This window comes from Drosophila santomea, chromosome 3L (assembly GCF_016746245.2).
Source record: "Drosophila santomea strain STO CAGO 1482 chromosome 3L, Prin_Dsan_1.1, whole genome shotgun sequence".
Classification (NCBI taxonomy): Eukaryota; Metazoa; Arthropoda; class Insecta; order Diptera; family Drosophilidae; genus Drosophila; species Drosophila santomea.
In genome coordinates this window covers 3,334,736-3,358,496 of record NC_053018.2, presented here as the reverse complement: position 1 = coordinate 3,358,496, position 23,761 = coordinate 3,334,736, and the positions used below count along the sequence as shown (strand labels likewise).

Below are 23,761 nucleotides of genomic sequence, written 5' to 3'. Positions count from 1 at the left end.
GCAGCTCCTCAGTACTCAGTATCCGTGATCGTTTCGTAGAGTTAACAACTAACTCAACAAAAAAAAATTTAACGTTAAAAAAATTGACTATACTTGCACTAGAAACCCATTTCGACTGGTTTATTATTTCCAATTAATTGGATACTAAATTTAGCGAACGATAAATTCCCAGTTTGTTTTCTCACGATTTCGGAACAGCATTTTTTCTTTTTCAAGGGTACGCGTTACGTGTGAAGAATTACTGGGACAATGTTCGGCAAATCGCGCCAGTTGCTCTTCCGCATCTGCACTCGCTCGCCAGTGTGCCGCCAATATGCCCCGAAGTTCATCAAGCGATCCTACGCCTCGCAGGCGGTCAACCAGATGCTGTTGCTCCAGCAGATGGACATCTGTGCGGATCAGCCGTCGCGAGCCCTGGTCATTGGCGTCTATGCGGATGAGGAGGACAAGAACGATGCCGGCATTCTGACGCCAGCCGGCTGGCGTTATAATCTTCAGAAGACCAATGGTCGTCTGATAGAGGTGCTCCGGATGTCTGGACCCATGCCCAAGAGGGGCGAAGCACGTCTCCTCTTCGCCGTTGAGCCGGAGCGCATACCCTATTATTCTGTCGTGGCGGTCGTTGGTCTGGGCAAGGAGTGCTTGGGCTATAATCCCTACGAGGTCCTGGACGAGCAGAAGGAGGCCATCCGCAGGTCGGTGGCCGCCGCCTGCCGTATACTCGCCGAACTGGATACCGATCGTATTGAGGTGGAGAACTGCGGACACGCCGAATCGGCTGCCGAGGGAGCCGCCTTGGGTATCTGGTTGTACCAGGAGCTGCGCGATCCCAAGACCCGAATCTTTGTTCCGGCCATCGATTTGTACGCCACCAAGGACGAAGTTTGCGACATAGAAGGATGGCGCATTGGGCTGCAAAAGGCTGCCGCGCAGAACCTGACCCGCCAGTTGCAGGAGATGCCCTCCAACCTTTTGACCCCCACTGCCTTTGCCCAGAATGTCGTCGAGGTGCTCTGCAAGTCCGGTGTCAACGTGGAGGTCAAAGTCGAGGGCTGGGCCGAGAGCCAGTCGATGCACGCCTTCCTGGCGGTGGGCAAGGCCTCCTGCGAACCACCAATCTTCCTGGAGCTGAGCTACTATGGCACCTGTGCCGAGGAGCGACCCATCGTCCTGGTTGGCCAGGGCATCACCTACGATGCCGGCGGTCTGTGCCTGAAGAAGAAACACGAGCTCTTCCACATGCGCGGAGATATGACCGGAGCGGCTGTGGTGGTGGCCACATGCCGGGCTGTTGCTGGACTAAGGTTACCGGTAAGTTATTGGAAAGGTGCATGTGATTCCCAGGATAACTTTCTTGCTCTTAGGTCAATATCCGTGGTCTGATCCCGCTGTGCGAGAATGTCGTTGGCTGCAACTCCTTCCGACCGGGTGACATGGTCAAGTCCATGAATGGCAAGACCATCGAGGTGCAGTGCACCGACCACGAGGATGTCCTGGTTCTGGCCGACGCCCTGCTGTACGCCCAGAACTTCTGTCCCAAGTGCATCATCGACATCGGCACCTGCTCGGGCTACATGCGTCAGTCCCTCGACGAAGCTGCATGTGGTGTGTTCACCAACTCGGAGATCCTGTGGCAGCAGATCAAGCACGCCAGTATGCACACCGGGGATCGAGTGTGGCGCTTCCCCCTGTGGAACTTCTACAGCAAGGCGGTGCGTGCCGGAGGACGCAGTGATGTCAAGAACTACGGCATCGGTCGTGGTGGACGTCCTTGCAAGGCTGCCGCCTTCTTACGCGAGTTCGTTCCCTGCGGCCAATGGATGCATATTGTAAGTTACCCGCTTATATGGCTTAGCTATATTCCACTAATACCTTTATTTACTAACCAAGGATGCCACCAATGTGATGGTCACCAATGGCATTGACTTCGAGTACCTGCGTCGTGGAATGGCTGGCCGACCCACTCGAACTCTGATCGAGTTCATTGCACAGACGATCTGCAAGGACACCGCTCCCAAGATGGGCAAGTAGGACCAGGTGGCGAGATCGGGGCATGTGCAGCTGACCGAAGATGCGAAATCCAAGCGGCAGTGACAGCGCTATCACTATGTCCAAATTTTTGGTGAAATATTTTGAAGTCTATGCAGGATGGATGTCTTTAGTCAGTTCGTCAACGTCCCTTTAAAATTTCCAACGACATTGTTCCCGGGGAAAAAAATGTTTGTTCGTTTTAAGTAAACATATTAAACATGAATAAAATACCTTTAAAATCACTCAAATATAAATATATATGTTTTTTGGTAATGGTAGATTTGGATGAATATTTTTAGAGGCTTATTGCAATATCTAATAGGTCGTAATAAGATCTTTAGGTTTATTCGCGTGGGTTTAGTATAAAATTGGTTTTGTCTATATTTATTTGTGCAATACATTTATACATCGTCTTCAAGAAATTGTTGACGTTAAAATAAAAAAAAACAAAATAAAAGATCAAATCTGCAGTAGACTATTGAAGTTTTGAGATTGGTAAAGAGTGGTTTCATGGCTTTTTATTGAATGTATTGGGATGCTGCCATTGATTGGTATTTTATACAATTGCCTGTGTCAAATGGGCAGATGTGGCAAATTCACTGATGATAGTGGAATTTCATTCGAAGAACCTTTTCTGTTAAATCGACCTGAGCAGGCACAGATTTAAAATTAAAATCGTGAAGATCTAGCTACCTTAGCGATATTTCTGTCAGTGCTACGTAGGAACTGAAACATAGGACTCAGATCAGTCTTATTTTTATTTGTTTCGAGGTTGAACACGTACACACTTTTAGAGCTAATCTGGGTGAAAAAATTTCATGAATAATTTTGAAGCGGCACAGAAAATCGAAGAGCAAAGTAGTTTTCAATCCCTGTAGTAATATCCTTTAAGTTTCCTCAAAGTTTCAAAGTTTCAAGTTAAGCTTCAAGCAAAATGTTTCGGTTTTCTCGCAATGCCATAACCCGGGCGTGTAGTCTCGCCATTCGCCGGCCGGAGGTGATCCGTCATCGTAGGTACGCCTCGCAGGCGATCAACCAGATGCTGCAGCTGCAGCAGATGGAGATCTGCGCGGATCCTCCGTCGCGTGGCCTGGTCGTAGGAGTCTATGCCGACGAGGAGGACAAGAACGATGCCGGCATCCTGACGCCGACCGGCTGGAAGTACAATGTGCAGAAGACGCACGGCCGCTTGCTGGAAGTGCTGCGAATGTCCGGACCCATGCCCAAAAGGGGAGAGACCCGCGTCCTATTCGCCGTGGAGCCGGAGCGTGTGCCCTACTACTCGGCGGTGGCGGTTATCGGCTTGGGCAAGGAGTGCCTGGGCTACAACCCATACGAGGTGCTCGACGAGCAGAAGGAGGCCATCCGACGCTCGGTGGCCGATGCCTGCCGTATACTCGCCGAACTGGATACCGACCGCATCGAGGTGGAGAACTGTGGTCACGCCGAATCTGCCGCAGAGGGCGCAGCTCTGGGCATCTGGATCTACCAGGAGCTACGGGATCCCAAGCGGCGGATTTCAGTGCCCTCCATCGATCTGTATGCCACCAAGGACGAGATCTGCGACATAGAAGGATGGCGCATTGGCCTCCAAAAGGCTGCCGCGCAGAACCTGACCCGCCAGCTGCAGGAGATGCCCTCCAACCTTTTGACCCCCACTGCCTTTGCCCAGAATGTCGTCGAGGTGCTCTGCAAGTCCGGTGTCAACGTGGAGGTCAAAGTCGAGGGCTGGGCCGAGAGCCAGTCGATGCACGCCTTCCTGGCGGTGGGCAAGGCCTCCTGCGAGCCACCCATCTTTCTGGAACTTAGCTACTACGGAACCTGTGCCGAGGAGCGTCCCATTGTCCTGGTTGGGCAGGGAGTGACTTACGATGCGGGTGGCTTGTGCCTAAAGGAGAAGCAGGAACTTTTCCACATGCGCGGAGATATGACTGGAGCGGCCGTAGTGGTAGCCACTTGTCGTGCGGTCGCTGGTCTGAGGTTACCGGTAAGTTAGTGGACCACTGCATTTAATTCCCAGGATAACTGTCTCGCTTTTAGGTCAACATTCGAGGACTAATCCCGCTGTGCGAGAATGTTATTGGATGCAATTCCTTCCGTCCCGGAGACATGGTGAAATCCATGAATGGCAAGACCATTGAGGTGCAGTGCACCGACCACGAAGATGTTCTAGTGCTGGCGGATGCCCTGCTCTACGGGCAGAACTTCTGTCCGAAGTGCATCATTGACATTGGCACCTGCTCGGGATATATGCGCCAGGCGTTGGATGAGGCGGCCTGTGGGGTGTTCACCAACTCGGAGATCCTGTGGCAGCAGATCAAGCACGCCAGTATGCACACCGGGGATCGCGTGTGGCGCTTCCCCTTGTGGAACTACTACAGCAAGGCGGTGCGTGCCGGAGGACGCAGTGATGTGCAGAACTACGGCATTGGCCGTGGTGGTCGTCCTTGCAAAGCCGCCGCCTTCCTGCGTGAATTCGTGCCTTGTGGTCAATGGATGCATATTGTAAGTTGTGATTTTTTAATTTTGGGAATTTTATTTGATGTAAGTAATCCTTCCAGGACGCCACCAACGTGATGATCACACGTGGCGATGAGTTCGAGTATCTGCGTCAGGGCATGGCCGGACGACCTACAAGGACACTCATCGAGTTTATTGCACAGTCCATTTGCAAGGACACAGCTCCAAAACTTAACAAGTGATCCTGTGAACGGTGTTTTAGTTTTATCAGACGATGCCACACGTTCATCGGTATTCTTTTAACGACTGACCAACCTATGACTTCTTTAACGTTCTGACGTTTATCTAATTGGGACCACAAAATGTTAAAATTATTTCGTTTATTAATGACATACAAATTATAAGTCATGTAAAAAAGTGAATGCGTGTACTTATTGGATTTCCTGTAAGGGTGCGTTTCGAAGATAGCTGCTAACTAAAATATAGTTGATTGCTTGGTTCTTTCAGTTGATAAACTAAGGGGGCTTTGCAAGCATTTGGGCACAAGGATTCTTCTTTCCCAGAGAACTGCTACGCCAATGAACCGGCATGAGCAATCACAACATTAATATCAATTGGCGGATAGTTTTGCAGGAGTTTCACATTCGAGGCGAAGTCGTTTTCCAAAATTGCGTCCCTTTGGATTCTGTAAAATTCAAAATTAGTCTTAGCTTTCTACTAAAGTGATGTTTGCTTACAGTATCATTGAACAGCATATTTTGATCAGAAAATCAAAACGCTGTTCGTCCGCAAAAACGGAATCCCAAATGCGCAGTACATCCGGCAATGGAAACTCCTGCGAGAGGAGCAGTGTGAGCCACCTGAAGCTATAGTACTGCGGATGCAGCTCTTGGCTTCTAAGCAGCTCGTAAATGCTTGGGTCTTTTGATTTCAGCATATTCGATAGCCTGGCCATCATGAACTTGATGCCGCCTTCCGCGTCGTCTAATGTTTTAATGAAAAAGTCTCTTATCTCGCTCATCAGGGCGGTAAAACAGAAGAAGCAATCAGCCTCAGCGTGGGCGCGATATGAAAGATCAGGATCGGAGGCCATAACATAGTAAATGGGTCCCACGATTTCGTTCATGCCCTGGACATATCCCTGGCCGGGATTCAGTTTGGCATAGATGAATAAAATGCGTTGCACAACTTCCCAGTGAGCTTCTTGGCCCTCCTCCATGGCGGCATAGTTTTCAACGGAGCGTTTTGTAATCAAATTTATCTAAAAAGGGGACCAAGATTCATTAGGTTTGGAGCAACTTGTGATGTGCTTACTTACTTGCTGCTGAAGTCCATAAGGTATGCATAAAACAACACATTCTGAGCTTATTGTCTAGCACAAATCCCATCTGTAACTCACCTTTGTCATGCCCAGGCCTTTGCGTTCCACATTCGCGGAACTAAGAACGGCGGGAACCACGCGTTCGTGGAGTCTACGTCCGTGCTCTCCTTTGCTGTGAACCACAATCTCGCAGGGATAATCGGTGGGCTGCTGGAAAAAGGATATGTCCGGACACAAGCGCCGCACGTCCTTGTCGATTTGCAGTAGGAACTCGTTGTCATTGAAGAACGTGTTCCACGCGCTCTCGGGTCCCTCGCTTAGCGGATGATCTTGCAGGCCAACGCCCCCCGAATCGACTTTGTCCCCATCTCCTCCGTCTACGCCACCGCCATTGCTCGCGTGCCCTGGTGGCAAAACCAGCTCCTCGATGAACTGTTTGTACAGCGCTCGCTTTTGGGCCAAGGTCGTGGTCCAGCTACTGCGCCTGGGCCCCAAGTAGCCAAGGAGCAGCTTCCAGCTGAGTGCTCGAAAACTCTGCACGTCGGGCACACCTGTGGATTGTTCAAACTTCAAAGTTTGCCCATTTGAAAAGCACCAATAGCTATCTACCATTAAATGCCAGTTTCCTGAGTTGTTTCAGGTCAATTAAGTCCTGTGGCCCCGTCAAAACGTCCTCAAATTCCTTGACTCTGCAATTTGGTTGGAGAAAGTCTTTGTTTATGGGGCAGTTTGAATTAGCTTAGAAGGACAACATACCGCGCCTTGAAGATGGACATTTTTTTGGGCCTTATTTGAGCGGGGCTATGCTGGGTCCTTGCAGTACCCCTTTGTAAACTTAATTAAAGCTTTATCTCCGTTTAATGCTGGGTGAAACCTGCAGATAAAAACACAACAAAACGGAGGGAGTTGCCAGACGGTGCGGACTCTAATCGAATGCCCAGTGTAATTATCGATATTTGCTGGATTGGGCGGTAAAATTTAAAACTCTTAATCTGGCAACGTTAATTGGGTAGGGAAATTTAAAAAAAATAATAATTTAAACGTAAAATGCAGCAAAGAAAAATGATAATAATTCCAGATTATGTTCGAGTTTCAAGCTGAATGCTTTGCAATATCGAAAGGCTCTATTACTTGAATTTTAAGTGTAAATGATTAAATCAAGATTATTAGATATTGTTTCAAAATAAGTTAATTTGTTGCTTCGCTCTATCAAACTAAGCTGATTAAAATATCAATCATTCATTCATTCATCAATTTATTCTCCAGCTCTCATTTTTTCTTAGACTTTTGAATGATTAATATTTATTTGCGCTCATTTGCTCGCGTTTTTCCTACGCTTTTATTTGATTTTTCAATTGCCTAGTAGTGCACACACACACGCAGTCGCGAGCAGACGCGTTCGAAACGTAGAATTTAGCGCATATTTCTGAATGTGCGGAGCATTTCTTTTGTTTACTCTAGTCGCTGGCCAGCAATGACGACCAGCAGATCATCGGCGTCCGCGTCATTCAGTCGACCGGCTTTCTGGAAGGTGCCCGGTTACGAGCTGCCCTCGTCCTACCGCCCACAACCGCCCTCGAATCCTCCGCTTGTGCCGCTTGTACCGCTGCTATCACCCTGCAGACGGCGCAGCAGCAGCGGCCTGAAGAAGCGAGTCCATTTTGCCGATGAACAAAATGTGGGGGTGAGTCCGACTAACCGAGTGCCCGAGAAAAGTGAAAAACCCCATCCCCCTTCAAAATCGCCGGCTTGTCAATCATCGCGCGCTTCTTGTTGGTGTTCTTGTACGTATTCCAATGTATGTGTTGGCCCCAATTCACAGCAGGCCGACTCAGAAATCAGTTCAATAACATTTCGCCCCTGGCGGCTCGTAAATTTGTCAAGCCAAATCTAATTATTTGGCCACTGCTGCACTTTTCGGTCAAGTAAAATGGGCCAAAAAAGATGGATGGATCTATATTTCCATTGCCACGACTTTTATACCATTCGCCATACGTTGCTTAAAGATTTTCAAATGATTTACGATGCGCTCAAGGCTGATCTAGAGCTAAAGTCACCCTAAAAACATTACACAAATTCCAATTGAAAATGAAATGAATACAATTCAAGCCGCAAATAGTAGAAACTTTTCAAGAAGCAGCCAAAAAGTGCCGAAATCTGAATGTATAAAATGAAAAATGAAATGGCAAGCCATATCTTGTGTATATATATGCACACATTCAGCGGAAAGAAGAAAAAGGCAGGAAAAGATTTTCCGCTGTAAACAGTAAAATTGTTGCCAAATTCGAGAGGCAGACGAAATGTTTAATACAATACAACGTCCTTCAACCGTTGACCCGTTCACATTGCGTATACGTCACGTTGCCCGTAGACTTTTCCATTGACTAATGCATTAAAAATCTGATATGATTAGCATGTTTAAATTGGGCAAGAGTGGCGAATTTGTTTTTGCTAGTTCAGTTCAGCCAGTACCGCCTCAGTAAATAAATAAATTAATTACACTCTCTCTTTTGGTTGCCTCATCGTTCGGCAAACAAAACTGGGGGAAAAACACACCAATAAAATAGCTGAAATTGTCGAGGAAAAACAGATGCCTAGGAACTTGATTTTTATGCTTTGCATCGGGCATCAGCTCATCAAAGCATTCGCCTAAATGATGATATGTGGCATTCATTTCTTCAGGGTCGGCGTGCAACTGGATCAAGTGCTGCCCTGAAATGTGGTCAACGAAATGCAGAATGCCAGCAATGCAGGGCACACGTCAAATTAAACAATGGGCACAATGAGGGAAGGAGGTTTGGGTTTTTAGTGACTTTTGGATGCTCTATGGGATAGGGGGATTTGGAATACGGATCGATTTGTTCAAATGCAAATATAAATGGAAATATTATAGCTTCAAAAACATGGCACTCAAGCTCACTAACACTGCGTATGCGTAATATGATATGCAACCGCGTATCAAGTATACGCCTAGTTGTCCGCTGTTAATTATGAGTTTTGCAGAGGTAAATGCTCCCGCTGTTTTGTTTTCGAACCCACGACATCCTCTCTGAGAAATTCAGAGTGCTCTTAGCGGAAACCCCATTTAACGATTAGGATTCGCCAATCGAATTCATGTTTCTCACCATGTAGTCGCCTTTGCCGGCGGATATAAGTTGTATATGTAGGTACATACATATATGTATGTAAGAAACCGATTTGTGGCGCAGTGTACTCTGCTGCCGCTGCTGTTGCTGCAAAAAGGAATACGAATTGTATTTTAAAATTAGTACTTGAGCAGCTTTGCGATCGAACAAAACGCTTAACGGATTGCAATCTTGCGCCGCCTGCGCCTCGCAGGCCATTAAAAAAAAACAATAAAATATATAAATATTTTCGGGATAATCCAACGCGGATGAGCCTCTGACCTGGAACAGGATCACCATCTGCCAGCATCTCCAACAACAGCAGGATGAGTCCCAAGCTGCATGAGTTCGCGGTGGTGCTGCTGCGCGATGGACAGGCCACGCCCTGGGGCATCCGTTTGGTGGGCGGCAACGATCTGGACACGCCGCTAATCATCACCAGGGTAAATGGGCGTTATATAACCAGAGAGACTGTCGCCTTGTGGTCGCTTGTGGTCCATTCATCAAAATTGAGGCAATGCAATTGGCCTTTGTGCCGCTTTGTTCTCAGCGCCCGAATAAACAACAACAAATCAAAATAGCGAAACGGGCACAGCTACAATAAACGCAGCAGCGTTGCCAAAATGCGACGCCAGTAAAACTAATTGAGGCGCAACCGAATAGTCGAAGAAATTTCCCACTTTTCCACTTTTCCTGCCCCCTTTTTCCCCCCTGCCCTAAGTCGCGTTGTAAACACACACAATGTGGCGATCATAATTCTGTCTGCATCTATTTAGGCACCCATAAATCTGTGTCAAGGCTGCAAGACCTACAGTGTGTGTTTGTGAAATGACCTTCCTAATCTCCTTTCAATCCGCCCGTTGCAGGTGCAAGTGGGCAGCCCAGCGCACGGGGAACTGCTCCGTGGCGATATCATCTCGAAGATCGGCGAGTACGATGCACGCGACCTGAGTCATGCGGATGCACAGCAGCTGTTCCGCGGCGCTGGCAACGAGATCCGCCTGGTGGTGCACAGGTGAGCCAGGAAATGCGCATGTAGTTAAAGGGGATACCAAAGATCAGTTTCCTACGTTGCTATCTATTTCATTAAATACTTATTTATGCACACTTTAAAGAAAGTTAGTTTAAAACAAATAAGGGAAGCCACCAATCTGTTTAGTTCCAGAAACGATATATAGTATTGCTATATAGGAAACTTATTTTGAGAGAAACCCCGTTCAAACTGCGATAAGAAAACGTTTGGAACTGACTTTATTTCTTCTTTATGGTTTGTGGCATGACAAATACTAATAATTGCCAATTCCAGAGACAACAAAATCGCCTACACGCAGGGTGGCACTCAGGAGGCCGGACCTGGATCGCGTAGCAACTCCACTGTGCCACCGCTCACTCCGGATCTGTTGCCCCACCGTGGTCCGTCGCCCTTCTTGCCCGGACCCAGCCACTTTGAAAGGGCGCTCCAGTTGCCAGTGGACACCTTGCCGCAGACCGTGTTTCCCCAACTAAACTCATCCGGTGGCTACGAGGTGCCATCGGCTGTATTCTCACCAAAGCCAACCAGGGATCATCAGCAGGATGTCGATGAGGAGCAGGCAGCCATTGTGAATCAGGTGAGTTGGAATAGGATTATTACTGTAGGGAATCTAGTTCTTTATATAACTTAATTGATCGATGATGGCATTGTGTGTGCAATTCTAAATTTCAAATTAAAAAGCAAAAGCATTTATGCCGAAAGGTATGCTGCGCGCACTGAAATTATGAAAATGTCATCAAAGGATTCATACATTTCTAAAGGTTTGGATGCAGCTATTTGCAACTAATAATTATATATATACATTTAAAATTATTTTTCAATAATATTTATATTTAAGATTGCATTTTAAACAAGTGAAATTCCTTTAAAACCTATAAATATTTCAAAACGTCGCCGAAATATTTAATATTTTTCAAATAATTCTTCAGTTCCGCGTTGCATACTTTTCGGGGATAAATTCGGAAAGTGTGTGTAAATTAAATGTGGTAAAATAATTTTTCGATGTCAGACAAAAACATCTACGTAAATTGTTTAACAAAATGCCAAATGTTCAGACAACCGTGTTTTGTTGTTCATTCCCATCGTCCGTGTGTGTAAATATGGAAAATGTACATGTAAAGCGCATTTCAAAAATGTAGAAAACAGATATTTTTTGTAATTTGAATATACTTTGAATGTATACGCAAACGATGACATCAGCACATAACAATGTTGGTGGTCAAGGTTCCATCGCTTACATCCGCTATAAATAGACTTGGGATCGAGGATGCGGGGCGCTGAACAGGAAAAGGCTCGGTGACGCAGTGCGCAGGTGGAAATTGGCTGGGAATCAAAGAAAAACAAGTCACAATCTCCTACAGAAAACTAAACCGCCCGCCCCCCCAAAACTGCAAACGGAAAATGCCAAGAGGCAAAGACGCAAATAAACAAGCGTCTATTTTCTAAACTATTTCGGGGCAGGTGAGTGAGAGGCGCAGGGCGGGGATTTTGATCCAATGTCCGTCCAAACTTGTGATGCCCCGTGGCAAGGCCACTGAGAACACCACCTTTCCCCTAAATATGCCACATTACCCCCCTCAGATGACGCCGCTAATGAATCAAGACACTTGCCAAGGTCGCCATTTGGTGTGTTTTTGGTGTGAGTGCGGCACCGAAATAAAATCAAGGTGCCTACCTATATGATTTTGATGTTTGACCATTTGTCATGCGAAGGTGTGATGAGATAGGTGTTTTTTTGGGGGAAAAGTTCCAGAACAGGTGACCTCCCCGTGGCTGTGAGTTGGTCTATTCTCGGCATCAAATTGCGTGGGGTTATTGCACTTTGCTGCAACTAATTTATGGTTAATATGTGCCTTGAATGCGTTCTATTTGTGTTCTGAATTTCTCTTTGTTGGAGGCACAAGAAACCATCAGTGGGATTGTTTATTGATCGTTTGGTTTTAAGCAAGCGGGGGTACACCAAGAAAAAATTATGTTAGTGTACTAAAAATGCAGACGGTATTCTATGGAAATGTTTAATATGGAAAAAAAGTTGGTATCTAGAAAACATGCATTGTTATTGAACAATATCATATACATAAATTTAAACACTATCTTCAACAAAACGAAATCGAGGCAAAATTGAAAAGAATTCTAACTTTTTCTCCATGTGCATCACATAGACAGACGACCGGCAACCTTCGCAGTGGGAAGAAACACAGCACATTATGGCGTGTAAGTTATGCGTTTCTTGGATCCTCCATCGAACTTGAAACTTTTCCAACAGCCTTTCAAGGCTAATTACACCTGCTCGTGTGTGTGTGCCCCATCAACATCAAATGATATGCCCAATGCCCTGCTCCAATGCCAATTGCTTATGACAGCCAAGAAAACTCGGCATGCCAATGCCAATTTCCAATGTACATAGACGACATCGGTATCTTTGGAGCTGTCAGAATTAGTTGACAAATTTGCGAATTGGTAATGCTCAGTGCCAGTGCAATTTGGGCAAAAGCAAACTGAGCAAATCAATAAATTAGCTGCAGATTGGCAAAATGTATCTACTATATATGCACATTTATGTTGCTGCATGGGGGCAACAATAACCTCGAGTGCGATAAATATTTGTGTCTAATTTTCGGAATGGGAAAAAAGTGCTATGTGAAATTGTTCCACAAAAGCAGCAATTAAAACATATAGGCGATGTGGTAAATGTGAATAATTTTCGACTGAGGCGGCAGGACAAACAACAACATCCGCCGAGGGGGAGGAGGAGGAAGTGGGGGTGTTTGAGGTGGCGCGTGGGCGAGGAGCCGAGGAAAAAAACAAAATGAAAATATAGATCACACCAAGTCCAAGTTTATACGATGGCGTATGGTTGTTGGCCGAGTTTACTCTCGGTGAACAGGCGATTTGCACAAAAACATATTTTGTATATTTAAGAAAAATCAGCTCCCTCTCTCTCTCGAATACATAGGATTTGCGAGTGCGTTGGTGTGGGTGCGTGGGTCGAACGGCCTCTGACCGTCAGCACTCAGTTTTCTATATTTCTGGCTCACACACAGATACAGATACAAACACTAACAGACAGACAGACAAACAAACATACACTCTCCAACCAATACCGAGCTACCGGCTATATAGACAAATTGGAATTCCGCGCAGTCGGAATAGCAATAATTCGCCAGCATTTGAAAATTTTCGAATCAGTTGCGTTCGGAATATTGAAAAATAAACAACAATCAGACTCGAGCTCGAGCATCCTTTTTGTAGTGAATCCTAGTGAATAGATCTCAGATCTCAGCAGCTGCAGCGTTGATTTAAACGTGACGAAGAAGCAAGTTACCAATCATAAATTACAAATTAAAAAAAATAACAAAATTAAAAAAAAAAAATCAAAAACTGCGTGATTTTGCATTACGTAATTGTACCTGGCTATAATATCTTTCGTTTCTATTTTGTTCGAATTGAAGGAGTTTAAATTCAAACCAAAACACACACACACATTACAAAAATGGAGTACGTTCAGTTCAAAAACGGATCCCCAGTCTACTACAAGGAGCAGCCAGACCTCAATGAGTGCATTCAATACCAAGTAAGCGAGCCAGTGAACCATTAACTCAACTAAAACAAATATATAGAGATATTTTAAACAAAAGCCTGAAGAACTTAAAATGTGTTTTGGATATACCTAATCCCAAACAAGGATTTAACTATTGGTTTTATAGAGGCAACAACTATAGCTACTTACAAAGGAGACTGCTTTAAACCCATTAGACTTACATCTTTGACTTACTTATAAACATAAATTATATCTAAGTACAAGCCAAAGTCCAGATGAAGCATTTCACCTTTGCCGTCAAGCATATGATCTTGGAATTCAAGTTCAAATTCAAACGTCAGCGCCAACAGACCTGTGTGTTTTTCGAGGTTTTTCGCCTTACTGCTCCCTCAGAAATATATGTATGGATATGTATTTGGGCAATAGGAATATAGAACGCCATATAGCTACACCTATAGATATATTCATGCATATATCTGGCTGGCGATCCGCAGCGCCTCTCTGCATATAGCTTATTATTCAAACATTTGTTCGCCTTTCGTCAATACGCGTCGAAAGGCAACCAGAGTTTCAGAAACATATTCTTCATTGCGCTCTGGCTGTGGTGTGCTGTGCTCAATGTAATTCATACCACTCAAATGGGGATATTTTTAGAGCAGAGAGCGCAGGAGGAGCAACAATAAGCCAGCAAATAAATAAACAAAATGATTATAGAAGAAATTAATTTCATGTCGAGATGGCCAAACGGGCCCACACAAACTCACAAGCACTGGTGTTAATTTGACTCGTACATTCGGAAAATGCCTGAGAAAACAATGGCAGACTTTCCCTATGGTTTTCACAACTTTTGGCACGACCCAAGATCTAAACTTGTGGCGCAGCGAAAGTGGAAAGTGTTTTCACTTTTGCGTTTTGTGTATTGCGGAACTATTCAGTTTATTCTTATTTGCTTAGGGCTAACAGGAAGGGGATTCTCTATAACTTATTGGTCAACGGATCGGATTAGAAATAGATTATGGGCGCAACATTTACTTAAATTTATGACACACACACAAAGTCTCGAAGATTCGATTGAATTAATAGTCAGAAAATAGCAGAAAATGTCGAAAGTGACCGTCAAATGATATTTCAAAATATTTCACTGCTTGCGCCAGCCACGAATTTTAAAATTAGCGTCAAAAAAGTATTCTTATACATATACGTTCGTCCCCAAGGTGAATGAAAATGAGAAAAATGCGCAATTAACTCAGCAGTTGGTCGAGCACACCAATTTCCTAGAGGTAATCGTCCAGATCGTCACTTGCTTAGGCAACCAGTGTCGCTGAGGATCGAGGCGATCAGCTGCTTGTCGCTCAGTGCCGCATGCACCTCCTCCTCGTCCCACTGCAGCAGAACCTTGTGCAGGCGCGGCTCCTTCTTGCGCATGATCCGCAGAATGCCACGCGTCTCGACCAGGTCCACAGTGCCAGTGAACTCCGCCTGGTCCAGGGCCAGGATGTTGCGTTTGGCACACACTCTTCTGTAGACCTCGTGCAGGCGACCCATGCTGATGTCCTTGTTGCGCTCGTTGCGCAGCATCAGCACCAGGGTGCACAGCATCAGCTTCTGCTGCAGCGGAAAGGATGCCTCGATGTCCTCCTCTAGATTCTGTGAGGCTCCGTATACCTTGTTCAGCACTGCTGCCACTTGGGTGACCTGAACGGGCTTCAGAGTGTCTGAAATAGTCCAAATATGATCTCTTATAATATATTCTACACAAACATTTTGTATCCAGATTGATTAATACTAAGGTACAATGGTTTACCTTGCTTTTCCCTGGCCTCCTCTGCATCCTTGCCCTCCAGCTGCAGGGCCTTCATGTTGAACTCCTTTTCGCCATCGCGCTTCTGCTGCTCGGCTATCTCGACTACCCGTCGTCCAATGTCCAGGGCCCTTCGCACATCTCCGCTGATCGCACTCACCTTGGCGGCCAGCAGCTGCAGGGTGACGGGTGGAAAGACGTCCAGCACCTCCGCCTCAGCGAGACGCGACTTGAATATCTCCACGATCTGCTGCTTGGAGTAGGGCGGAAAGTGCATCAGTCTGGGCTTTAGTTCGCACCTGGCATTCAGGCGCATTAGCGCACGATCTGTGAGATCCAAACTATTGGCAATGCCCACGAGCAGTATCCTAGAGCTGGGAAGAGCTGGCCACTCGAAGATCGTGTACAACACCTCCTGCCTGCTGGTGCACAGCTGATCAATCTCGTCCAGCACAAGCAAAAGCATTCGCTTGGCCGTCTTCAGGTGACGCTGTATGGCCTCCAAGTGATCTCGCTCTGTGCGACCGCTGACTTTGAGCTGCAGTTCGGTGCATAGCTTCTTGTATACTGCTCCCACACTGGCTATGCTGGTGCAGTTGATGTAGACACGTTGCAGACGCTTGGAGAAGTCGGGATCTCTAAGTAGCAGCGATAGGCAGGCGGTCTTTCCTGTTCCTGGTTGCCCGGATACATAGAGGCTGCCGGATGTCTGACTTTCCAGGTGACTGCTGAAGAATTCACGAAGCTCTTGAAGCTGCGACTCACGTCCTGGCAGGTTTTGCGTCTCGGCGCTGTTGAGCACTCGTCTGGCGTTTTGGTATTTGTTGCGGGAGGGAGAGGGCTGGCTATTCTGGAGGGTTTCCTTATTGGTTTCAGATTGGTTTTGCTCTTTGATTTGGGTTTTATTCAGCTGCTTAGTTGCAGGTTTCTCCTGCTGCTTTGTTGCAGGTTTCTCCAGCTGCTTTAGTGCTAATGGGTCCTCCAGCTGTTTTGGTCGTGGCTTTGGCTGGTCCTTGGCCACATGTTTCTGCTGCTGCTCAGCCTTGTCAGTCTTGTGTATCGGCGCCTCCACCTCCTCTTCCTCCTGGCGCTCGTCGATGCTGAGCCTGTCCAGCAGCCGCGAAGGACTGATCAGGTGTTGTGGCAGTGGCTGCAGCTTCCTCTGCTTGGGCGGCGATCCATGAAGCGGGTCCACCTCTTCGAGATCCTGTTCGCTCTCCAAGAATCTAGCGGTGGCCTCACGGTTCTCCTGCACTCGTTTGGCCCGCGAACTGCCAGCTGATTGGGCTGTTTTCTTTGTGCTGCGTGGCGTCTTTGGGTGCTCCACTTGAGCCACCTGCACCTGCGAGTTCCTGTGCCTGGGTATCTTGTCCATTTTGTTGAGCACGTTGCGGTTCTCGTTGTTCTCTGAAACGGTGCTGGTCAGGTCATAGATCGCCGTAACCACCTCCACCTCCTCCTCCTCGTCACTATCGGCAAGCACTTTTTTCGGCTGCCTGCGTTTCCAAACTTCCGAGCGACGCGGCGTCTGCGTCGACTGCGGCAGCGGAGAGGCGGCGGCCGACTTGCTGATGCTACTCAGACGCGTGGAGCGGCGTACAGCAGCCATGCTTTAGTTTGGTTTATTGCTCAGCAGTTAGTTACTATTAAATACTAGTTAATTAAGCCACAGCGTGCGTTGAAATTCTCCGCTGGCAGTCACAGTTAAAAAAGCGCGCAAATTGTGTTTGCCATTCACCACGAGCAACAGCTGATCAAGCCTGGTCTGACCATCTGGCAGCCCTGGCCCAGAGCTGCCTATCGTCGATCGACGATGGCTTATCGCCTATCGATTAGCCGCGCTTAGTTACAACATTTTGAACAGCAGTTCGCCTATATTGAATTACTTACATACGCGCGCGTAGACTGCCTGGTAAAAATAAAATGCTCCGCGGCAGATAGAAAACACAAATCGCTGGACGTTGAACACGCTTACGTAAGCGCCTAAAAATATTTCCCCTGGTTGTGGGATATTTTTAAAGTATATAAACGGGCGCACATAAAATGGAATTTAGATATAGCGAAAAATTATGCACACACACATTGAAACACCGTAGAAATACCTAGCACAGTGGGCAAAGATCTGGTGTTTTCTAGAAACTCTGGTAATCTTTGCCTGATTTATTTATATTATCATTTGCGGCAACGGCTGGTCTGCCAAATGTGTGCCCCATTTCGGCGTAAACAAAGTCGTTAATCTTCACCGATCCGCTTTCCAGCCCTACCGTACAACTCCGCTGGTCCTGCCCGGCGCCAAAGTGAAGAAGGATGCGCCCACGACAGAGTCCTACTTGAGGCACTACCCCAACCCGGCTGTGCGCGCCCACCCAGGACACGACTACCATGACAGTATCATGAAGCAGCGTGTGGCCGACACCATGCTGCACAAGGTTGTCGGTTCGGAAGCCGACACTGGCCGCGTAAGTAAACTACTTAAAGCCACACTTACATAATGTTAAATTACAAAAAATACAGTTTTCTACATGTAAAATTTACATTTTCAATATCATTTCGAATTCGTGACCTGTGGTGTTTGTTCTAACGCTTTTTGAAAATTCAAATGAAAATGTATACAATAATATTCCCCGATTTCAGGTCTTCCACAAGCAATTCAACTCGCCCATCGGCCTGTACTCCAACAACAACATCGAGGACACCATCAGATCCACAGTTCCGTAAGTTGTCACCCAAAAATGTACCATCTGGAAACTCTTATGCTTAGCTCAATACAACGAAAAAAAAACACTAATATTTGAACTTTGGAAAACGCTTGTCAAATTGAACTTATAAGCCTATGAATTACGCTACATATTCTTTGGATTTTGCTATTTATGAATAAACCTGCGTAGAACTCTTCGAAATTTTTGAAGCAGCTTTTCTTTTTGCCAGAGAGAGAGAGCCACTCGAAATGCGCCAAGTAGCTTGAAACTAATAAAACGAGTCACGAACACGGTTACGAGTAGCCTAAGGTCCACATAACCCGATAAATTGGTTCCTGGTTAAGTTGCGGCCATAATCCACTAACCCAAAAGCCACAAAATCAAAGTCGAAACGAAACGAAACGAAATTTACTAATCCGATGCACACACGAAATGAGAAACACACACAATTCGAACACACAAAGAAAAAACACGAAAACCAGTCCATAGATGTTGTACGTACTACTCTACTATTTTACTGCCTATTGCCGGATCTCTGTTTTACATATATATATAAATATACCACTCTCTATATATCCTATATATATTCTATGTATATTGTTGTAGCTTCGCCACAAGCGAAAGCAATCGCTTGAAGGACAGTCCTTTGCATCGTCCTTTGCCAACAAAACTTAACGGGTAAAAGTAAATTCATATCTTGAGCACAGCCTGATTTCGTTCTTTGAATTAATTGAATTCTTTCACTTTCACTTTCACTTTGATATGGAAAGCACATGAGCAAGAACTTGCAATTGTACCTGAACTTGCCTTGAGACAAATTGAATTGAATATGAGGAATGTTTGCCAAGTTTCCCGTGTTTCCCCTGCCTGTCTGTACAGATTAACCCTCGATTATTGTTGTCTCCCGCAACCCAAACAACTTTACTGTGTAATTTCCAAGAACCAGATACAATATCTATGTATGTCAGAACAACAGAAACAACACGACACGAGTCCAAAATCCCGAATGCATGTGCTCTGTTGTGTGTTTTCTATATGTATTTCCCAAAAACTTCCTATTGCAAAGAAAAGCTCCAATGACCCGAGTCTGTGATAAGGAAATCCTTACAGTGTAAATACGTGTATTTCTGAAAACTATTTCCACCGAAATCCCCAGCGTACGTTGTTTGTCTTGAGGCTTTTCAGTTTTGGTTATTAAGACATAAGTGTAAGGTATGGCAAAAGTGGCGTAGGTGCATCGGAAAGGGTATTAAACAGGTTGATCAGGTGCTGTTTCAATAGATTAACAACAAATAAGCGAAACCCTTCACTCTACCAATCTAGCTCTTAGATTCTGATAAGCTTAGAACTTAGCTGCACGATTAATGTTAGAATTTTCATCGATCTATCTTTCCTGGAACAAAAACGTATTATTCTGGAGCAACAAAAGCAAAAAGAACAACTTGCAGAGCAACAACGTCAACAACGCCAGCATCAACTGCAAATACTCTATCAACAAAACAAATGATCAATGAAATAGTAGCCAAAAAACTGAACCCACTTCTACTAGACTATGAGCCAAATACCCTTTCCCAATACCCCCGCTGAAATACCCTCCTCTCTCCACCTTTTCGACCCCCAAACAAGACTAATCCAAAACTAAAAGACGTTTGCTGAATTATATTTACGAACTGTTTGAAAGACAGCACTGAAAGTTCCTATTCATGATCCCCATTCCCATCGCCAGCACACTCACCATCCCCAATGCAACCCATCCAGATTAACCATCCTAATCCCGCCCGATCTCAAGGCTTCGACTCATCCGATGACATATCTCGAATAATCTCAATATAATCTCGCATCTGTTATGCAGTTCTGTTCGATTACACTTAATAATAATAATAATAACTAGCTCGTAAGGAATTTGTTAATGAGTTACCTATTAATCGCAATCCGTTTGAGGAGTGTGCAGTTCCAAGACAACGAAGCACACCTATTGCCCACCAACAACAGCAACAGCAACAACAAACTACAACTACAACAAAAACAAAATAATTCTAACGTATTTTGTGCACATCCTGTTTTCTCTTTCTATTCTCTCACTACTCTGTCTCACGCTACTCAACCGATGTAAAAAAAAAAAAAATAAAAAACCAACATATTCTTTATAAATCTCGATTAACCAACAACAATAAAACGAATTAAAAAAATAAATCTTTTGAAAACTTGCGTAACACCAAACAAAAATCCAACGGCGCTTTCAACGATCTCAATGCAAATCCCCGAATTACTGAATCTTAATCCGAATCCGAAACCGAAACCGAATCCGGAATCCAAATCACTGACCACTGCCAACGAGCAGCTATAAGAAAACTGTCCAGTACGATCCCAGGAACAGCGACACCTACAGAGCCATTCAAGAAGAGGGCGGCTACAGCAACTATGGCCAATCCTCGCCACAGGAAGTGACCATTCCTGTGCAGACTAGGGTCTATCAGCCCAATAGATTGGTTCCAGGAAAGGTAAGATCGTGCGCAACCGTTCGAAACTCAAGCAAATCTCTCAATCAACTCGATCGAACAATCAGTCGAACAATCAGTCAAAACAAAACTTTATGTGCAGGCATCCGACAATATCGCTCGATCCTCAAGCTCATCCTGTACAAAGTCTATCTGTCTATCTATCTCTCTCTGTTCCTATCTCGCTCGCTGTCTCTCTATCCGTGTCAATGTAACGTCAATGTACAGTTGAACCAACCGAATGTTAGTCAACAGTGTCTGTGTGTCCTTGTCTGGCGGCATGTAAACGCGCTGTAACGACAACTAATGGGGCCGAAGTAGTGTTACTAACCTGATTTTTGGTCGATCACCATCTGCTGGCATCGAACTACACTAAACACACCCATTAACCCCATCTCTGTGTATATTTTCCAAATCACAATAAGCACACACATCTATTTGGCACTCTAACATGGAAATAACATCTAACCGAAGCTCATAACAGTTGCTCATGACAATTGCATTGAAAAGTTTGTAACCGATATTGCTGAAGTTAGCCAGAGTTAATAAGCTGTATCTTATCTGTTCACTCCATCCAAATGCTATTACAGAAACCAGTATCAGCGCCAGTATCCCGGCCGCCGTACAATGTAAGTAGCTCACACTTATAGTCGCTGTTAACTGAATGTTATGCTAATTATGTATATTATTGGTGTACAGGTGGTAAACACCCACGATGAGAACATACGCCAGAGCGGCTCCTTCAATCGTCTCATGTACAGCGTTATTGGTGCCACCGAGTACTAGAAAGTGCAGCTGCAACACCAGCGACAGCAGCAACATCAACATCAGTGCAACATATCAGTGCAACATCGGCAACATCAGCAACATTAGCAACATCTGCTGCAGTTGGGGCACCGACAGTTGTTTATCTCCTAACATATTTAGCGGATTTTTATGAAATTCTGTTTAACTTACTCAATAAATTGTATGAAGAACGACATGAAATTGTGAACCACTAACAAGCTTGATGATATAATGGATTGGTAATCAATTGGCATCGAAATACATTTACGATTTACGAGTGTCTACAATTTAAACACCACTTAACTTCGCCTCAACCTAATTACTGTCTCCGTATGCAATAGAAAACGTATATAAATTAATGAAATAAAAAAAAGAAAGTAATCTTTGATTTATAGTTATGTTTATGTTATGCTGATTCTAAGTTAACAGCCGTCAGGTGTGTTAATACCGAGTGATTCTAGTCATGGAATGTAATAGGTATTAAGAATGTTTTAATTAATAAAAGTCACTTTGATTGGATGAAAGATATGCGTGAACTGTGCGATTTCAATCTGGAAAGGCATCATTTCCTATTCATTATCAACCTGATTTTTATACCCGTTACTCGTAGAGTAAAAGGGTATACTAGATTCGTTGAAAAGTATGTAACAGGCAGAAGGAAGCGTTTCCGACCATATAAAGTATATATATTCTTGATCAGGATCAGTAGCCGAGTTGATCTGGCCATGTCCGTCTGTCCGTCCGTCTGTCTGTCCGTCTGTCCGTCTGTCCGTCTGTCCGTCTGTCCGTATGAACGTCGAGATCTCAGGAAGTACACAAGCTAGAAAGTTGAGATTAAGTATACAGACTCCAGGGACATAGACGCAGCGCAAGTTTGTCGATTCAGGTTGCCACGCCCACTCTTACGCCCACAAACCGCCCAAAACTGCCACGCCCACATTTTTGAAAAATGTTTTAATATTTTTTCATTTTTGTATTGGTCTTGTAAATTTCTATCGATTTGCAAAAAAACTTTTTGCCACGCCCACTCTAACGCCCACAAACCGCCCAAAGCTGCCACGCCCACACTTTTGAAAAATGTTTTGATATTTTTTCATTTTTGTATTGGTGTTGTAAATTTCTATCTATTTGCCAAAAAACTTTTGGCCACGCCCACTCTAACGCCCACAAACCGCCCCAAGCTGCCACGCCCACACTTTTGAAAAATGTTTTGATATTTTTTCAGTTTTGTATTAGTCTTGTAAATTTCTATCTATTTGCCAAAAAACTTTTGGCCACGCCCACTCTAACGCCCACAAACCGCCAAAAACTGTCCTTCGCACTTACACTAGCTGAGTAACGGGTATCATATAGTCGGGGAACTCGACTATAGCGTTCTCTCTTGTTATATTTCAAGTGTGATGCAATTATAATGCATATGTGGAAAAGCTCTGCGATAGCTCACTTATTTAGTAATTTTCAAATGCCTGCACCTGATGTTTGTGTCTGAAGTGCGATATATATTTTGAATTGAACATTTCAACATGCCAACAATGATTTGAATATGACGAGCTCTTTTTGGTCTGTCAGTCTGCCTTCTGTGAAACATTAAGTAGGGCCAAGCCCAGTTCAACCCAAACTGAAAACCAAAAACCAAAAAGAAGTAGCCAAAAATCTTTGCATAACATGACGCTGCAGATCTGCACTTATTCCATCAATCATTCCGGCAATTAAACGTATTTATATTGAAACTATATGCACACATGAGCCGAGAAATGAGCGTACCCATAAATTTGACTTTAATTTGAATGGAAATAAGTCACTCGAGAGTGTATGTATGTACGTGTGTAATGTGCATAACAATTGTCTGCAACACATAATGTACTTTCACTTCACGGCTAAGTAAGCCACAAATGTGGTTGGTTTTTCTTTCAATTGTGTACTTTTATCTTTGTGCTATTATTTTTAAGCTGTTACAATGTCAGCGCGATCCCCATTTTTCAAATGATTTCGACTCCCCCAAAAACGCGACCTTGTCCAATGCGAATGCGAATCCAAATGCGAATCGATGCAAATTCAGGGCGTATCATGAACCACTCACTCAAAAAAGAGTGCTCTGTGTGGCAATTGTAATCACGTATCAAATGTTGTAGGAGGACTTATGGGGCTTAATGACACGATGCCAATCACATGATCGCCAAAGATCGTACATGCGAGTGCATACATATATGCAAAGGGCTTGGGAGTGCAGAAAATGAGGAGATTTGGCAATCGGCGACATCGTAGATCGAAGTTTGCTTGAACCCATTCAACCGCAACGCAAACGCAACGTCTGATTCAGATACAGATATACAGATAGCTTTTCACAGATAGATAGATGGCTACATGGCAAAACGTTTAGAGTCGAATTTGGGTCAGCAACAATGCACTTGTTGGGTTCGATTTTTGACTCGGGTGTGGCCCTCCTCCGATCGCATTGACCTCTTC

The 23,761-nt window shown here is 44.9% G+C and overlaps 5 protein-coding genes across 23 annotated transcripts; 3 read left to right on the top strand and 2 right to left on the bottom strand.

The window, feature by feature from the left end:
• The first annotated feature begins 19 nt into the window (after positions 1 to 19).
• Positions 20 to 2,285, top strand: LOC120448763 (cytosol aminopeptidase-like). Its single transcript, XM_039630949.2, has 3 exons — positions 20 to 1,311; positions 1,365 to 1,829; positions 1,891 to 2,285. Exons 1-3 carry the CDS (start codon positions 250 to 252, stop codon positions 2,029 to 2,031), a joined length of 1,668 nt encoding a protein of 555 aa, XP_039486883.1. The 5' UTR covers positions 20 to 249; the 3' UTR covers positions 2,032 to 2,285.
• Positions 2,286 to 2,767: 482 nt separating this feature from the next.
• Positions 2,768 to 4,913, top strand: LOC120449119 (cytosol aminopeptidase-like). Its single transcript, XM_039631429.2, has 3 exons — positions 2,768 to 4,018; positions 4,072 to 4,536; positions 4,593 to 4,913. The coding sequence occupies exons 1-3, from the start codon at positions 2,966 to 2,968 to the stop codon at positions 4,731 to 4,733; spliced, it is 1,659 nt and encodes a 552-aa protein (XP_039487363.1). The 5' UTR covers positions 2,768 to 2,965; the 3' UTR covers positions 4,734 to 4,913.
• Positions 4,857 to 6,722, bottom strand: LOC120449120 (TBC1 domain family member 13). 2 transcript variants are annotated; one of them, XM_039631430.1, is made up of 6 exons: positions 6,569 to 6,722; positions 6,422 to 6,501; positions 5,891 to 6,363; positions 5,810 to 5,815; positions 5,229 to 5,752; positions 4,857 to 5,176 (listed from the first exon to the last, which is right to left on the bottom strand). In XM_039631430.1, exons 1-6 carry the CDS (start codon positions 6,586 to 6,588, stop codon positions 5,062 to 5,064), a joined length of 1,218 nt encoding a protein of 405 aa, XP_039487364.1. In that variant the 5' UTR covers positions 6,589 to 6,722; the 3' UTR covers positions 4,857 to 5,061. The 2 variants fall into 2 exon arrangements, with proteins under 2 accessions (XP_039487364.1, XP_039487365.1); XM_039631431.1 differs by lacking the exon at positions 5,810 to 5,815.
• Positions 6,723 to 7,271: 549 nt separating this feature from the next.
• On the top strand, positions 7,272 to 21,823 carry LOC120447614 (PDZ and LIM domain protein 4). 18 transcript variants are annotated; one of them, XM_039629088.2, is made up of 9 exons: positions 7,272 to 7,496; positions 9,804 to 9,952; positions 10,244 to 10,547; positions 17,571 to 17,771; positions 17,947 to 18,026; positions 18,618 to 18,689; positions 20,353 to 20,512; positions 21,100 to 21,138; positions 21,209 to 21,823. In XM_039629088.2, exons 1-9 carry the CDS (start codon positions 7,287 to 7,289, stop codon positions 21,293 to 21,295), a joined length of 1,302 nt encoding a protein of 433 aa, XP_039485022.1. In that variant the 5' UTR covers positions 7,272 to 7,286; the 3' UTR covers positions 21,296 to 21,823. The 18 variants fall into 18 exon arrangements, with proteins under 18 accessions (XP_039485022.1, XP_039485026.1, XP_039485023.1 ...); XM_039629090.2 differs by lacking the exon at positions 7,272 to 7,496 and adding an exon at positions 9,084 to 9,380; XM_039629092.2 differs by lacking the exon at positions 17,571 to 17,771.
• LOC120447613 (cell division control protein 6 homolog) lies at positions 14,415 to 17,198 on the bottom strand. Its single transcript, XM_039629087.2, has 2 exons — positions 15,316 to 17,198; positions 14,415 to 15,226 (listed from the first exon to the last, which is right to left on the bottom strand). The coding sequence occupies exons 1-2, from the start codon at positions 16,919 to 16,921 to the stop codon at positions 14,808 to 14,810; spliced, it is 2,025 nt and encodes a 674-aa protein (XP_039485021.1). The 5' UTR covers positions 16,922 to 17,198; the 3' UTR covers positions 14,415 to 14,807.
• Positions 21,824 to 23,761: the final 1,938 nt, after the last annotated feature.